This window comes from Pseudochaenichthys georgianus, chromosome 8 (genome assembly GCF_902827115.2).
Source record: "Pseudochaenichthys georgianus chromosome 8, fPseGeo1.2, whole genome shotgun sequence".
Taxonomy (NCBI): Eukaryota; Metazoa; Chordata; class Actinopteri; order Perciformes; family Channichthyidae; genus Pseudochaenichthys; species Pseudochaenichthys georgianus.
Window position 1 is genome coordinate 29,430,893 of NC_047510.2, and position 16,224 is coordinate 29,447,116.

General features: G+C 41.0%; 1 protein-coding gene across 1 annotated transcript in view; it reads left to right on the forward strand.

Annotated features, from left to right (window-relative positions):
- The window catches only part of LOC117451436 (protein kinase C beta type-like), a 114,524-nt gene extending 105,251 nt beyond the window's left edge, over positions 1-9,273 (forward strand). Inside the window, exon 17 of the mRNA XM_034089732.2 lies at positions 6,526-9,273. Coding sequence (XP_033945623.1) covers positions 6,526-6,681 — 156 coding nt within the window. The 3' untranslated portion in view covers positions 6,682-9,273. The remainder of the gene's footprint in view (positions 1-6,525) is intronic.
- The last annotated feature ends 6,951 nt before the right edge of the window (positions 9,274-16,224 follow it).

The following is a 16,224-nucleotide window of genomic DNA, read 5'->3' on the forward strand; positions in this document are numbered from 1 at the left end:
GTTTAGAAATAATAGGCTTGGCTTTGATTGTCTCCAACAGCCGTTTCCAACCTGGGCCCTCCCCCCCAATTGGGGGGGGTGCCAAAAATCGCAGGGGGTGCGCCAGGCCTCAGATGATTTGAGGTCTAATATCATATTTAGACTTTTTTTTTACACATAATAGTTTCACAATACATGATTGTCGCTAAAAACCTTGTCTCTACATTACAATAAAGTGTACCAAATAATTGATTAATTCATTTTAATAAAAATTCAAGTTAGTAGCTATTAAAGGCATAAAAAGACAGAAATGCATAATTTTTTCTAGAAATGTTTCTTCTGCCCGTAAAGTGTCCAAACCGGGCTTTTCTGGATAAGCGCATTTTTAAAACATAATCATTGTCCATGCCGGTTTCAGTTGGATTATTTGTCACAGTTGCTCCGATCAGATCGGTCTCCTCCATTTTGTAGATTATTTACAATTTTTGAATCCACATAAACACATCGGCAAAATCCAGCTTACTTTGAGCATGTGTTTTAGACACTTTAATCCCTTTGTGAATTGTTTCCACTTGCGCCGTCCTTTAATTTCTTCACACAGCGGGAATCCAAATGAATTCATCCTGAGTCCATAACCATCAAAGTCACTCCAATAGTGCTCCTTAATTACGCTTTCATCCTCCTTTAACATAATACTTCACATTCATCCAGTTTGTGACAGTAGTTGTAGCATTTTGAGACTTTTAAACTTTAATTACCTTGTCCAACAGGAGTAATTTGGGGGGGCTCTCGGGGGAAAACCCCTGGTCACGTTACACGTTTTGTAATGCTTTGTTATTTATGATTTCTTATTGTCCCATAAACCGCCAAAGCAGGCATTTGCCTTTTACCCAAGTGTTAACACGTTGTTTTTAAATATAATACAACACACACAAGTGCCAAAATATGGGGGTAAACTTTTATGAAGTCGACAGTTTGAATTCAATTAAGGCTTAAAGTGTTGCCGCTTTTAAGTTCCGCTTTATTTAAGGGTTCTCAACTCAAAATATGGTCCCAGCTGGCTCCAAAAAACTACTTGTGCAATTTAAGCTTCACAATGATTGTCTAACAAACTGCTGATGTCTCAGGGACAGTATCCACTTCCTATACAGTAGGCTATATGTTTTTTTTAACACAGGCAGGAAACTGAATATGCTCTACATGTTGGGTCATGGTTCAGCCTTGTGTTGTATTGTAATGTTGTTTTCTAATCAAGACATTTGGGGAAAATCTGCTTATTCACATTCTTGTTGAGGAGTAGTTTGTGTCTCATTGTCAATTTATTGAGCAAATAACTGTCCCTGTTAAGGTTGATGAACTGATAGAAAGCTTTAGCTAATTAACAGCCAACCTAACTAAACATTAAGAATCAATATACAGTTCTGTCAGATATATAAATAATTAATTATCTCCAAATTGCTTAGGACTTTCTTTATACCTCGCACTCCAATGTGGAAGATTTATATTTAGTGCAATACATTTATCTAGTTATAGTTGTCAACGTGTAGCTTATGCATTGTGCTTGCTGTTCCTGTTATTTGTGTTGAAAAAGCACAGCTTCCTGTTTTCCGTACCCCACATTCTTCCTCTTTGTTAACCGTATGCTAACATTGTGGTTGTGGTTGTAGTTTATGTAACTTCATCAAAACAGCAATACAAACTCCTGTGTAACAGTGAGTTCCAGCCAGGGTCGGCGTCATGGGGGGTCATTTGTGGGCCATGCCCCCCCAAATGAGTCACTGTGCCCCCCCAACGCAGGGTGGGCAAGCCTTATTGCCACTTTGCCGTTTTAAAAAAAATCATATAAGTGAAAACGTTTCCGCTAACGTTTTTTTGTGTTAAATACATTAGAAATAAATAATACAAATATAAAACACAGCCTGAGGTGTGCTCACTGCTGCTCTCTGATTGGTGTGTTTGTTTTGTTATCATTACGTGGCTGTGTGTTTAGATGAAAGCCGGTGGCGATCTGTTCATCTGTTACACTGATTATACAGTAAAGCCATCGAAAATAATATGATATACAGTACAGTACAAGTAGCCTACTTCTGGGTCTCTGTGTTTCATTCAAGCTCGGCTCTGTGTGTGTGTGGCACGAGCGCATTTTGTGAGTGCGCGAGCGGTAACGTGAAATGTTGTTGTTAGCATCTGGTTAGCTAGCTATGCTAACGGATATAAAGAGCTGTTTCTACACCAAGGTGGAGGAAAGTCCTCTCCTGTCAGACTGTGAGGATCTTATAACCTCAGCTCAGTGAGGTAAGGACTCTCTCAGTGTTTAGATAGTTCACTTTAGGTTAACTTATCTCAGTGGGTCTCAAACTGTTTGGTCACCATTTATGTAAACAAGTATTTGCGAGGAATACCTTTATATGATCATTATAGTTATTAAAGAATAAGAGAATAAATGAAAAACCGGTATGAAATACTATAGGACAGTAACACAAGCATACAGTTTAAAAGGGGAGTGATTAGTAAAATATCCATAAAGAAAAAGTACATCTGTGTACAGTTCTGTTTCATATGGATGCTGAGAGATGTAGACTAACCATAGATCTCCTAATGTTGCTCTCAAAGTGCACCAGATTGATGCATTTAACTTCAATATTTTAAAAATAATCTTCCCGGGGGAGCATGCCCCCAGACCCTCCTAGAGGAGATTAGGTCCACCCCGTTCTAAAACATGTTCACATGGATAGGATACTAAATACATTTGCACACTTTTTATATGGTGGCCTATGTCCATATGTTTCTGTTTTGGTGGTCGTGCCACAACCGTGCATGCATGCACAAGTCATAGGTGCGCTATACAATAGCACATACACCCCTGCAATGTGTGTGAAAGACAATAGACTTTACAGCATGTTTTTAGAAGTTGCGTTGGTGTTTGTGTGTTGGTTGTTGACGGCAGTGTGTGCACCCCCTTGGTAAATGATTTCCCCCCCATTCAATTTGTTCTAGAGCCGACCCTGGTTCCAGCACACAGGCTGTATACAGTTTGTATTGGAGTGGATGTAATAGCCATGTACACAGTAAGCCGCGGCTGTGCTGGAGTGTGTGTGATAATTAATTCCAAATGTTGCGGCCCCCAAATTAAAGCCAGTGGCTTCAGCACAAAGCAGCCTGCGCTTATCAGCCCAAAACAGGTCAGCGTTCGATACCGCCTTTCATTCACCCTCCTCTCCTCTTCACCTCCCCGCATCCTCTGTGCCTCCCACTCTCCCCGCATCCTCAGCTGACATAGGCTCGTCTCCCGCTAATCCTCACGTTACTGAAAAGAGATGGGGTTGAGAAAATGTGAGGGAGGTGGAAGGGAGTGAGGCAGGAAGGCAGAAAGAGAGGAAGGGAGGCAAAGACTAAATTAAAGACTCCTCTATTAAAACCACAGCCTCTGGAACCGAGTGACTTGAAGAACAATCGTGTGTGTTTGCCCTGATGCTGCTGTGTACTCCAAGCCTTCTATCTATACATCTACACCGAGGGCCACTGATATTTATCTCACTCGCTGTCCTTCGCTGCATCTCTTCCTCTCTTTTTTTCTCTCTCTCCATATCTCTGTCTCTCTGCCTCACAGCATTAGCTGCAATTGAAGCGTGTTGAGATGGAACACATTATGAGCTGGCCTACATGGCTGGCAGCTGTGTGTGTGTATGTGTGCGTGTTAGTTTACATGTGTATATTTGGTTAAAAAAAAGGTCTTCAACCATGTGCACTAGATTACGAAGGTTTTGAAAACATAGCATGCATTCAAATCTGTGTGCTTTCTTTATATTTCCAGTCAGATAGATTCCCTCAACTGCAAGTCATACGTTGAGTTACGCTTGGTTTGTCAGTACATCAGTAATAGCGAGTACTGACATGGATTGGAAAGATGTCCTAGAATATTCCCTCCGGATATAACAAATTAAAACATGTTTTGGATATCATCCATTAGTATTATAGTGGTTATGATTTTAACTGAAACCTAGTAATTAATTTCAGGTTCTATTTCTTCCTCTAAATTCCCCTAAATCCTCAAAACATAATCTTACGATAGCTCCATGAGTTGGTTGAATATGCCGTCTCTGATTTATGTTTCAACGTTTCCCACTGCCTTGTTTTAAATATGCATGTTGTAACAATGAACGTAATGGATGCATTGCATGCTAGTGTGCTAACAGAGGCTAAAGTTGCATGTTTCAGAAAATATTGTTGTTATTGCGTTTAATCTCGACAGGGTTAACTAAAACTAAAGTTAACACAATAATATTGGAAATGAAATCCAACCATGCACATTTGAGTGTTGAACGGCGCCTCTCTTGAGACGTTCAGAGTGGATATCATGCCCGAGAAGGTGAGGTGGATCTGGGGGTCCCTGGATGGAGGGAGCGGTGGAGAGTTGGCAGATGAAGGTAGGAGATGCAACGCCGGTTTGAAGTTCCTGTGATCTTGAACGCTCTCCTGTCCCTCTCTGTCTCTCTGGTTGTCTTTTCTTCTGCCTTGTCAAATAGCAGAACGCTTGTATCTTGATGTTCTACCTTCAGAAGAACCAACATTATTACTTTGATGGATTCTCCTCTTCTTTAGTCCTGTCTCTTTCTCTCCCTCCTCTTCCTCATACTGGGGCTTCAGCTGTTTGTGTTTGTCAAACGCTCGTGGTGTTCGAGGTTCAGACTCTGTAGATGTATTTATGGCTGTGGATTTTCTGGGTTCGCCCCCTGTGTGGTTTTCTCTGTGACCGCTGCTCAGTGATGTGAATATTTATGTGGCCAGCTTCTATTTGATCATTCTCCCTCTCTGCTGCTCTCTTCATCCCTCTGTACCTCACGAATCTGCCCCTCTGTCTGGGAAAATATGTGGTTTCAATGATATTTGCTTACAAATGTGGCTGTTGAGTTTGTTTTTGTAACAGTTCCTGGCCCAAATATGGCCATTCCTGATTCCAAACTAAAAACTTCAGGGCTTCAGAACGTCTTCAAAAGTCCACAAATGTACCACTTTTATTTTAAATGGCTTATTTTGCTCACAGTCATGCCCTATATGATCCACACATACTCCAATGTGATAACAGTAGAAAATGGCCACATTTGGGATTACTTTTAATCATGATTAGGAGGGTTACTTTACTAGTTATCTGTCAAAACAAAGTACTTTTACAACAAACACAAGATTCTCTTCTTTAGTTTGTTGCTAACATTATAATGTACGTTAAGGGAATACTTGTTTTTTGGTATCGTGATGACTTAATCCCGTTGCTCCCAAAGCCTGCTTTTAATACACCCAAACTAAATTGATTGATACTTGTCACTAATCTGCACATGCCTTGGACATGAAGTATATGGATGTCCACGACCAATCTTGGTGTAGGAGTTTTAAATATCCTGTGACACACACATACACACTCTCTGTACTTGTCCTCCCTCTCTGGAGAACATCCTACAGGCCATACATGCCGTTCAGTGATATGTGAATGCCATCTTTACTTTGGTGTGTGCTGTGATGCAGAGCCGCACAGCTCCATCAGCGCACATGTGAAGCTTCAATGAGAACGAACTCTCCAACACAGCATGTCAGTGTGAGTGAATCAAATGGCAGCCGTTCGCTTTTACCGCATCTAACTCTCCCCTCCCCCACTCACTGACACACACTCCTCCATCTTTAACACCCAGCTCGCTCCTTTCTTCCCTCTGTCCATCCGCCCACTGAGCCAAGCATGAACAATGCCCTGCCCCAGAGTAACCCTCAATCCACATGCACACACACACACACACACACACACTCAGTTTTCCCCTCACCTCCCACATAAAGTCAGTACTAGTGTCTCTCTTTTTCCCGTCTTCATTCATGTCCCTTGGCATCTTTCTCTCATCCTATATCTTAGTATTGGCTCTCATGTACTTCCTTTCCTCATTCTTCCACTTTATCCTTCAATTTAATGAACATGCTTTATTCTATTTCTAACTTTGAGATCTTCTCAGTATTGGTTGCATGACGCAACTCTGTATGTTACTTCTCTTACCCTCTATTCAAGGCGCATGATTTCGGACTATCTCCTTTTCTGTTTCATCATCTATATTTTTTTCCCAGTTGGATGTCATCATTCATACAGGTGCTATTTGGGCCTCTTAAAGGGGCCCTATTGTGCTTGTTTGGGTCTTCCCTCTCCTGTAGTGTGTGATATTGTTTGTGTGCATGTAAATGGTCTGCAAGGGCTCAAATCCTAAAGGAGCTTCTCAACCACACACTCAAAACACTTGCACAATACAATCTAAAAGCTCTGTTTGAAACTGAAACCGTATCAAGGTGGAACTAAACATAACAACTCAAAAGTACCTCGAACTTGAACTAAGAAGATGTCCAAACGAAGATGACTTGCGCTTTTATCCCGTGATACTTTACTATATATCTAACAGTCTTTTGTCTCTCTTCTTCTCTTTTCCAATCCTTCCCATTCTTCTACGACCATTTTTGTTTGTGTTTCCCACCCATTATACCTTCTCTTCTTCAACATCTCATAAACTCCACCTGCAGAAGAACAAGAAGGACACTTGTAACTTTGACAAGGAGTTCACCAAGATGCCGCTGGACATGACGCCGACAGACAAGCTCGTCATCATGAACCTGGACGAGGAAGACTTCCTCGGCTTCTCCTACACCAACCCTGCATACGTGGCTCCTGGGAAATAACACACGCACTGTCTCACTGACGGACTGGTAGAACATTAGATTTCAGAGCGGATGGGAAGGAGCTCAAATTCATCCGATTGTGTCTATGTTTAGTAAATGTCTGCATCTCTTTTAGGCAACACTGGGGTTCATCCAATACTTCAGCTCAAGAAAGGTATCACAACAACAAACACAGACTGGATGCCAAAGATTTTGAAGTATCGAAAATGCCCTACGTGTCAAATATGCTTTTTATATAGGACAAAATACACGCTCGATTGGAAAATATTCCAAAACACTACAATTGACTTTAAAAAATGGGTAACAATGATATGATGAGTCCAGATGCCACTACACCACCTGTCCTGCTTGCCACTTGCCAGATATACAAGCGCTACCTTTTTTATTTATTTTCTTAATGTCTTGTGATTCATTGACTAGTGTTGTTCCAGATGTTTACCTTCATCAGAGTAACTCGAATGAGTGAAATGTGACATGGCTTGAACCCTTGTTTAACTAATCTGATTGGATACAAGCAGCAGTCTCAGTTTCCGGGGTGTGACCTACCGTGTGCAGTTAAAATGGCTACCATTCATGGCTAACGTTGACAGGACAATTGTCTTACACATATTTTCAATTTGGGACTTCAATTTTGCAGAAAATAAGATCTGCTGCCAACACAAGTTATGATACCTATGTCTTGTTCCACATAATAATCCCAACATATCGACACCACTTCTATAATAGTTTAAGCTTTAATGCAATTGACAGAAGTAAATATAGCTAACGTAATGCGATAAGCCAACTACATCATGGACTTTGTGTCCCCACCGCTTAGCTAAAGGTGCCTAATGTTTGGCGTGATAAAGTTTAGTAGTCTCATTTAGCCACTTAGCAACCAGATTGTTTTTAAATGGCATAGAAGCTTCACAGATTGACGAGTGGGTTGTTTATTAACGTATGTCGTAGAACAAATGTGTAAATCGCGTAAGCTTGTCTTAACCCCAGACCTTATTTAAGGCATCTTACCAAAAACGATTTCATAGAAACATTGACTATGACATGAGGGAACCGCAAGTTCTAAAATGCATTTCCAGCTTTAAGACTCGTTCCCTCGCCACTGAGCAGATGTTTCAGCTCAGGAGCAGACCAAACTCTAAACATTTTGTTTTTGGTTTCCATGACGTTTTATATATTCGAATGTGTGTTACCCTCATAACTGTATAACTTGCCAACAGACTCCATTATCTTCTGCAGCAATGTAGCTAGAGGCCTGAGTAAACGGGCTGTGGCACCAATGGTATCCATTTTAACACGCACCATGAGTAGTGATGTGTATCAGTTCAATTTGTATGTCTTGACCATTGTTGCCTGTTCCAGCCTTTGCACTGTCATGCCGAGTGCTGACACGCAGTCGGACTGAGCGCCTCACACTGGGCATCGCAGAGGAATACGCCTAATGAGAGAACTTCACCGCCTGTCAAATCTTTCCGTCCTTCTCGTTTTTCTTTTTCCTCCTTTGGCTCGTGCCTTCTTCTTTCTCCCCCCCCCCTTTTCCCTCCCCCCTTTTCCCCATTGCCCGCGTTGTCTTTCCTTTATTTTTTAGTTTAGTTTTCGCTTTAATCCGTACGTCTGACAAGGCCTCACTGGGAGCCTGGTATGGCGTGGTGTCACAGGGTTGGCGATGCGGCAGTCACTGGTGGAGCATTTCCCACACACACACACACACAGTAAATGAGAAGCTGCTATGACAACCCCCAAGAGAGCGATTTCACAAACAGCAATAATAGCAAGAGCTGCTTTTCTCAATTATTTATTTTGCACTTCCTTCTGTGGCTGTTTTTGTGTGCATTAACACGTGTGTGGGTTCTGACAAATGTCCATGTGCTAGAATATATATATGAACATGTGTGTGTGTGGGTGTGTGTGTGTGGTTTATAAGGCTTCATTGGATAAAGCCAATTATTTCAAATTCAACAAATCTGCCTTCCAGCTGCAAGCCACATTACATTGACTATAATGTCGACTTGCTTGCTCCGTGTACTGTACACACACACTCACACACACACACACACACACACACACACACACACACACACACACACACACACACATCTATACAGTCCAATCCATGACTGAGGGTTGGAATTATTAGCTGAAGCGTAACAAGGCGGACATTGTGAAATGTTCGCTCCTGGAGGCACACAAGACATATACTGTAGGTCCATTACACAGACCTAGAATGTTTTTCCCTTCTTTAATCAGCACAAACAGTACCCTCATGTATACTATATACAGTTCATATGCATATATAGTACATATTTATATATATATATATATATATATATACATGAGCATACATGAACGCACAGCATCCTTCCTGACTGCAGTCCTGCTGTTCTTTTGTTATATGTCGTAGAATATAAAGTATAACTTGTGTGTGTTGAGCGTAGAGCTGTGTGTTGCTCGGGTCAAGGGTTTAAATGTCTCCTAATGTTGATCACGCCTACCCATAAATTCTGCTGTCGTAGACCCTGAGGCATTTAATAGCACTCGAAAGGTGTGTGTGTGTGTGTGTGTGTGTGTGTGTGTGTGTGTGTGTGTGTGTGTGTGTGTGTGTGTGTGTGTGTGTGTGTGTGTGTGTGGTGTGTGTGTGTGTGTGTGTGTGTGTGTGTGTGTGTGTGTGTGTGTGTGTGTGTGTGTGTGTGTGTGTGTGTGTGTGTGTGTGTGTGTGTGTGTGTGTGTGTGTGTGTGTGTGTGTGTGTGTGTGTGTGTGTGTGATTCAGATATGTTAAAAGGCCCTACTATGCTTTTGTTGGGTTCCCTTCTCCCGTAGTGTGTTCTATAGGTTTGTGTGCATGTTAATAGTCAGCAAGGACTAAATCACAAAGTTTCTCTCCCACCCCCCCCCCCTTCATCAAACGCCTCCATTGGACTCCTTTGTTTACATCCTGAACATAGTGACATCACTATGTAACACTCGCGCTTCTATTGGCTAACGCTCCAACACATTGTACGTAATAGACTAAGGGGAACTTAGAGCAGGTAGACATGTCCCAGTAGAGGCACAACATACACATATGAACCATTATGAGCATGATAGGGCCCCTTTAAGTACTGTACACATTTATATAAGTCTTTAAATCTGATAAGAAATCTCTTCTATTTTTAGCAAATAACCTGTAACGTAATCATCAGTTACTTGGTATGTTATAATGTCAACAATCCCGTATCAGGACTATACATAATTATACTATGCATGCATGTGATGATCTTTCTCTTTCATATCTTGCTCCATATGATATGGATCCTATATTCAGTGTTGTTTGATGGACAGGTATGTGATAAATAGACGTCTATAAGGTTGCTTAGTTTACGGTCTCATGTTATTGTTGCATAATGATGAGATAGTGTAAAAGGGAAATGCGTGCTACGTTTGTACATATATAAATACTTTTCAAGTGTTAAGGGGTAAGAGTCTTCCATGTCCATGATTACATTTATACATAATGTGTTTAGGGGTAAAATGACGTATATCAGTTGCAATGAAAAAAAGCACATTCTGCAGGGTGGACGAGTAAAGGCCTCAACACCGCCTCCTTCCTTTGCTCCTTCATTTCTTTCCGACCTTTTATTCGATCACGTCTTTCCGTCCGTCATTTTCTTTTTCATCTGACCTTTCCTCCTCATCCTTCCTCTCCCACTCAGCTTCCTCATTGTCTTTCTCTTACCGCATTGTCTTTTCTCTTGACCTTTACCCCTCTTGGCTCACCCTCTCCACTATTTCCCTTTATTCTCTTGGAGATCTATTTCCCGCTTGTTTTGTATTCGCTCTTTCTTCCTCTCGTGTCTAATCCATTCTTTATCATTCTCCTCTCATTATCCCTATATTGTCCCATATATGTCTCCCCTCTTTCTCTCGCAATCCGAAGCCTTGGAGAGGTTACTTGACATTACACTTGAAAGATGATTAGTATCATTTAAATTCCATGCTTGCCTCTTGAACATAGAACTGATTTGACATCATCCGGGCTTAAGATAGTATCGACAAATAGTTTAACAGTAACCTAAAGATAATTTGTACATGCAGAGAACTGCAAAGGATGCAACGAAAAGTAAGGATGTGTTTTGTGAGATAGTTTGCTGATAAGGAAATGTGTATTGTGATGTTTTATTTGATTGTAGAATAATAAATCATGATGAAAAATCACGTCTCGTTTCTCGTCAAATGTGGATGCTGGTTTTAAAATCCATAGTAATGAGTTTCATTGACTACAGCTACTTCTACACGTTGGTCATTTACAAGCATAGTGCTTCCTACAACTACTTGCTAGTTTTAACAAGGTTACAAATTCAATTCAATTGAAAACCTTTATTTATCCAGGTGAAATCCCATTGAGATCAATGATCTCTTTTTCAAGGGAGACCTGCAGCAGTAGGTTCCACAAGAAGACATAAACACATAAACAACAGAACAACAAAAGGACATCATACAGCAAAATGTACAGGGATTACAATTTACATATTTAACCACATGTACAGGAACCAACTGCATCTGACTGTGTAGCATCCAACCGAGCTTTCAAAACATGTAGTGGTACTAGCTTGGTAATGTTCCATTCTTTTTGCAGACTGTTCCAAGTTAGTGGAGCTGCACATCTAAAAGCTTTCTTCCCTAAGACAGTCCTAGCACTTGGCACATTTAATAAAACCACAGCATGCGATTTCAGGCAATAAGTACTTTCAATTCGCCGAGAGATCAGGGAGCAGATATGAGATGGTAGTTTATCCAACATGGCTTTGTAAATGAAAAAGTCTCACATACTTTTAACCAAGTGATTTTGTAAATGTAGGTCTGACTTTTTTATTTGATATACAGTATGTAGGCTATACATCAGGGGTGTCTACGGGGGCCATTTTGAATCGGCCCTCGGCTAATTAAAAAAGTATAATGAAATATGGCCCACAAATGAAACTTGTGCTTTTCTTTTATTGTAGTTTCTTAAATATAAATGTAAAAATATATCACACAGTAGCATTCACGTGTTAATAAATTAGACCACTTTTAAATTAAATTCAGTCAATTAAAGTTGGAAGCATTTTCTAACAAATCTTAGTTGATAAGAAAAAAGCCCACTAACTTATGTACATAACAAGCTTGAAATACACCCTTTCTATTTCTCCTTATTGTAATCACTCTGAGGCTTCTGTTTTAAGGGATGAGCAGATAAATGAAGCCCATAGAGAGCAGGCGGTTTTTATCTTAAAGCATATTCATGTTTCAAACCTAATTTACCTAAATTTTGCTCATTTATAACTTAACTTACGAGGCAATATACCTCTCTATAAGTGGCCCAGCCCTTCGTATATTTGTCTGTATGTGGCCCTCGGTGAAAAAAGTGCTATAATTGGAACGTACCTGATAATAAATCTGTTTTATTGAGGAGAACATGACAGACGATTGGCAACCTAACCAATGCTAGGTCTTAACGTAACATTGTACAACTTGAGTTTAAGTTAATGTAAGTGTGCCATGCACTCTAAAAGCTTGTGCAGTGCGTACATATATTAGCTAGAAACGTTTTAGTTGGCCGATTGCAAATAATGACATACTGCTCAATTCAATCAATACAATAAAGTGTGGCCTCCTTACAGCTTCAGTTCATTAAATAGAGAAAACCCACATGTGTACCTCTTACTTGTGACAGTGCCGTGTTCACTGTATCATGACACTTCGCTATGTATCCAAGATGGCAGTCAGTGCGGTGGAGAAGTGTCCAGCCTTCCACACTTAACGTGTTGGACGTTATCAAAGTAGCATCCGAGTGCACTGCCTCTTGCCTAGATTAGCATTGGGACACACTCAAAATATCACATGTGAATACTGAAGCATGCAAATGGAGGCAAGTGTTCTTCCTGTACAAACCCTGTAAAAAGGCCCTTAAATATGCACTTGCGCCGTGCACAACAACGCTTGACAGGCCTGTGCTATGATTGGACAGTTGCTGTTGGGGGCGGGGTCATAATGTAAATAAGATGTGTTATCAGTGGTTGTTTGTTGAGGTTACTGATCCTGAGGCTAACTAACTAGCAAAGAAGCTATGTGCTCTTGGTGATGGAAAGAGAGGGATGAAAGGAAGATGGAGGCTGAAGTGAATGCCAGCAGGGCACTGCAGCACACTGGAGCCAGATGAAAAAGGAAGAACGGACAAAAGCAAAAGAATCTCTTATTTATTTCATTCAGTGGATCTTAAAAAACGCTCAAGAGGGGAGCATGACGGAGGAGCTTATTGGATTTATTTCACACTATCTTTCTTTCTAACGCACTTCCTCTCTCTTTCACCCTTTCTCTCTCTCTTTCACCCTTTCTCTCTCTCTTGCAGCCCTACACACATTTTCATTAGGGCCAACGTATTAGACACACTTTCACACCATCAGACATGTGCCTTCACAATTAAGATACATCTCTTTCTCTGTGTCTTCCCTTCATTCACTCTCCACTTCCTCTCCTTCTTAATCAATCAATCCAACTGTCAGTCCTTCGCCAAATCAGTGTCCAACACACACACACACACACACAGTACACCCTTACACACATTTTCATTATGCACGCACATTAGGAACGCTTTCTCATGACCGCTGACCTTGTCTCCTCTGTCGCACAAACAAACATTTTGACCACAAGAATCTTTCGCTTCAACGCAATGTTTAAATGTGAAATCTTTGGAATTGAAATCTGGTCAGAAATATGTTCTTCAGCCAAATGAGGCAGAACACATCTTTTTAATCTCCCACTTTCAATTTGCACACACACACTCTTTCATGGAGGATTTCCTGGGGCTGCTTCTGGGGACATCCAAGTCATAAATCTAAGTTTTGACATATTAGCATTCCGCCAGAGTCATGCCACCTCACCATATGTCCTCTCTGCGCCCTGGAGTCCTTCCATCTGGTAAACACACAAACATGAAAGCAGACGAACACACTCTGTAATATCTCACAGATCCTTAGTCTTTATTGCATAAAAGCACATGTGTATGAGTGTGTGTGATGTCCTCCTTTGACTTTCAGTGTATCCAGCTCTCTCACTTTGCAGTATGCTTGTGTTGTCAGTCATCTTGCACTTCCTCTATCTTCCTCCAAACAGTTTGTCTTTCACTCTCTCATTTCTCTGTGGTTTTCCGTTTCCTCTGATTTCTTCCTCTTGTACCGCCTGCCCTCCTCCTCCTCTTCCTTCCTCCTTCTCTTCCTCTCAGTCTCTGAGCACTGGCCAGAGGCGTGAGAAGGTTCCAGCTCACTGAGCAGAAACCCTGCAGTCCTCCTCCTCCTCCTCCTCCTCCTCCTGCTCCTCCTCCTCCTCTCTTCAAGAACCACAGCGTCTTCCTCTCTTCATCCTCCTGAACGTGAGAATGGAGAAAAGGCAGGACGCATCAATGATTTTTAAACTACAATTCCCATGATGCTTTTCTGCATAGGGGCCTGTGACCTCCTCACCCCGCTGCCTAGCAACACCAGGGTCATAAGTGAAATGGTAATCAGGCTTTTTATAGAAGTTCAGACGGTATCGCTCAGCTGTCAGGAGTCGAGCTGCTTTTCAGACATAAAAGACTCGATTTCTGATGACTGGAAAAAACTGCATTTATTATTTCTAATTGATTATGTTCCTTATGTTTATCTGTTACTCTGATTACGAGTATGTCCTTGGACCGTCACATCGGACAAAGAAAAACTTCCAACAAAACCCCACAGTTGATGGGGAAAGAAATGGAAGAAACCTCAGGGAGAGCAACGGAGGAGGGATCCCTCTCCCAGGACAGACAGAAGATGTCGTGTGTAAATTAAAAAGATAATTTATTTACAACATAGGTTCCAAACACTAGAAAACATCACATGTCTATTTGGAAGAAGATGAAGATGGATCCAGGTGGGTGTCAACAACCCTCTGGCTGCCATCAAAGATAGAAGATGAAATCAACACTTAAAACTCACTTTTTCTCTCTGGCTTTTGTTTAATTATCTATTTATTCATTTATGTAGTTATTTATTTATTCATTTAGTTCTTTATTTTAATATTTATAACATAACATAGGATTTCATAAAGTATTTTTAAAATAGTTTATACATTATTTGAATATAGGAATAGTAGATAGGATTACTTAAAATATAGTACCTTATATTTCATCTTTTTTCCCTTTAGACCCTTGCAGTTTATTCTTAAAACCCCTTACCCTTACCCACCCCCCATTTTCCCTCTGCTGGTCTATGGCCTTGTAGAGGGTAACGGGGTACAGATGGTAACGGGGTACAGATGGTAACGGGGTACAGAGGGTAACGGGGTACAGAGTCGCTTAGATAAGCGGGGGAGTGCATCTGACGAAGAGATAGGTTGTTGTGCTCCCTCTCTCTGTTTCTTATCCTATATCTAATAGAACTGCTCGGGTCTTGATAGATTGAGTGGGGAAGTTCATGAGATCTTTCTAGAAGGTTATCAAGAATCACTTTTATCCAATGACCTGTCCCCTCTCTGTCTGTGTCTGTTCTCTTGTTCCGATTAACCCAGCCACATCTTTGTTCTTGTTTTGTGTCTATATCTACGCCGGGATCCGGAGTCAAGGCTGATCCTCTTGCTGTAGTCCTGTGTCTTGGATCCTCTATCCTGAGTTCTGGATTAAGTCGTGGACTTCGGGTCGTGGCTGAACCCGTCTCTGCGGTCCTGCCTGGGTCTCGTCATGCTGCTTCCCTGATGGCTTCCACAGGATTGTAGCTGACATCCTCGTGGATTCATCTTCTTATTACAGACACATGCATTTCCTAACATTCGGTCTATATGCTGTAAAATGTATTATCTCTTCGATTTACACACGGCATCTATTGCACGTCTGTCCGTCCTGGGAGAGGGATCCCTCCTCTGTTGCTCTCTCTGAGGTTTCTCCCATGTCCCCCTTAAACTGTGGGTTTTCTCTGGAAGTGTTTCCTTGTACGATGTGAGGGTCTAAGGATAGAGGGTCTAAGGACAGAGGGTCTAAGGACAGAGGGTGTCGTTTTTCTCATACTGATATTCTGAACAATCTGTGCTGTTGTATTTGCTGTAAAGTGTCTCTACTGTAGGCTATTTTTATTATATGTACAGCACTTTGGCTCCACCAAAAATCTTTTAATGTGCTATATAAATAAAACTTGATTTGATTTGAAAGAAGCAGAAAGGTGAGCGTCAGGCAGCTCCTCAGCGACAGGGACAACCACGCCTCAATGCTGACTACTGCCAAGGCAATGCCACTTTTCAACACAAGGCCATTCAAAATGCTTTGCAAACATTAAGAGCATAAAACACATTCGAAACATTAAAAAGCAAAGATAATAACACATTAATACATGAATAAAAGTTACAATGCAGTGTAAGATATATGTATTTTTCTTTTTTGTAATACTTTAATATTGTTTTAATATTGTCTGCTTATCTGTATTATTGTGTTGCATTGTTGGAGAAGATTTTCAACGACATAATTACTCTGCAGCTATGTTAGTTGATAATAAAGAACCTTGAACCTTGAAGATGTGAATAGT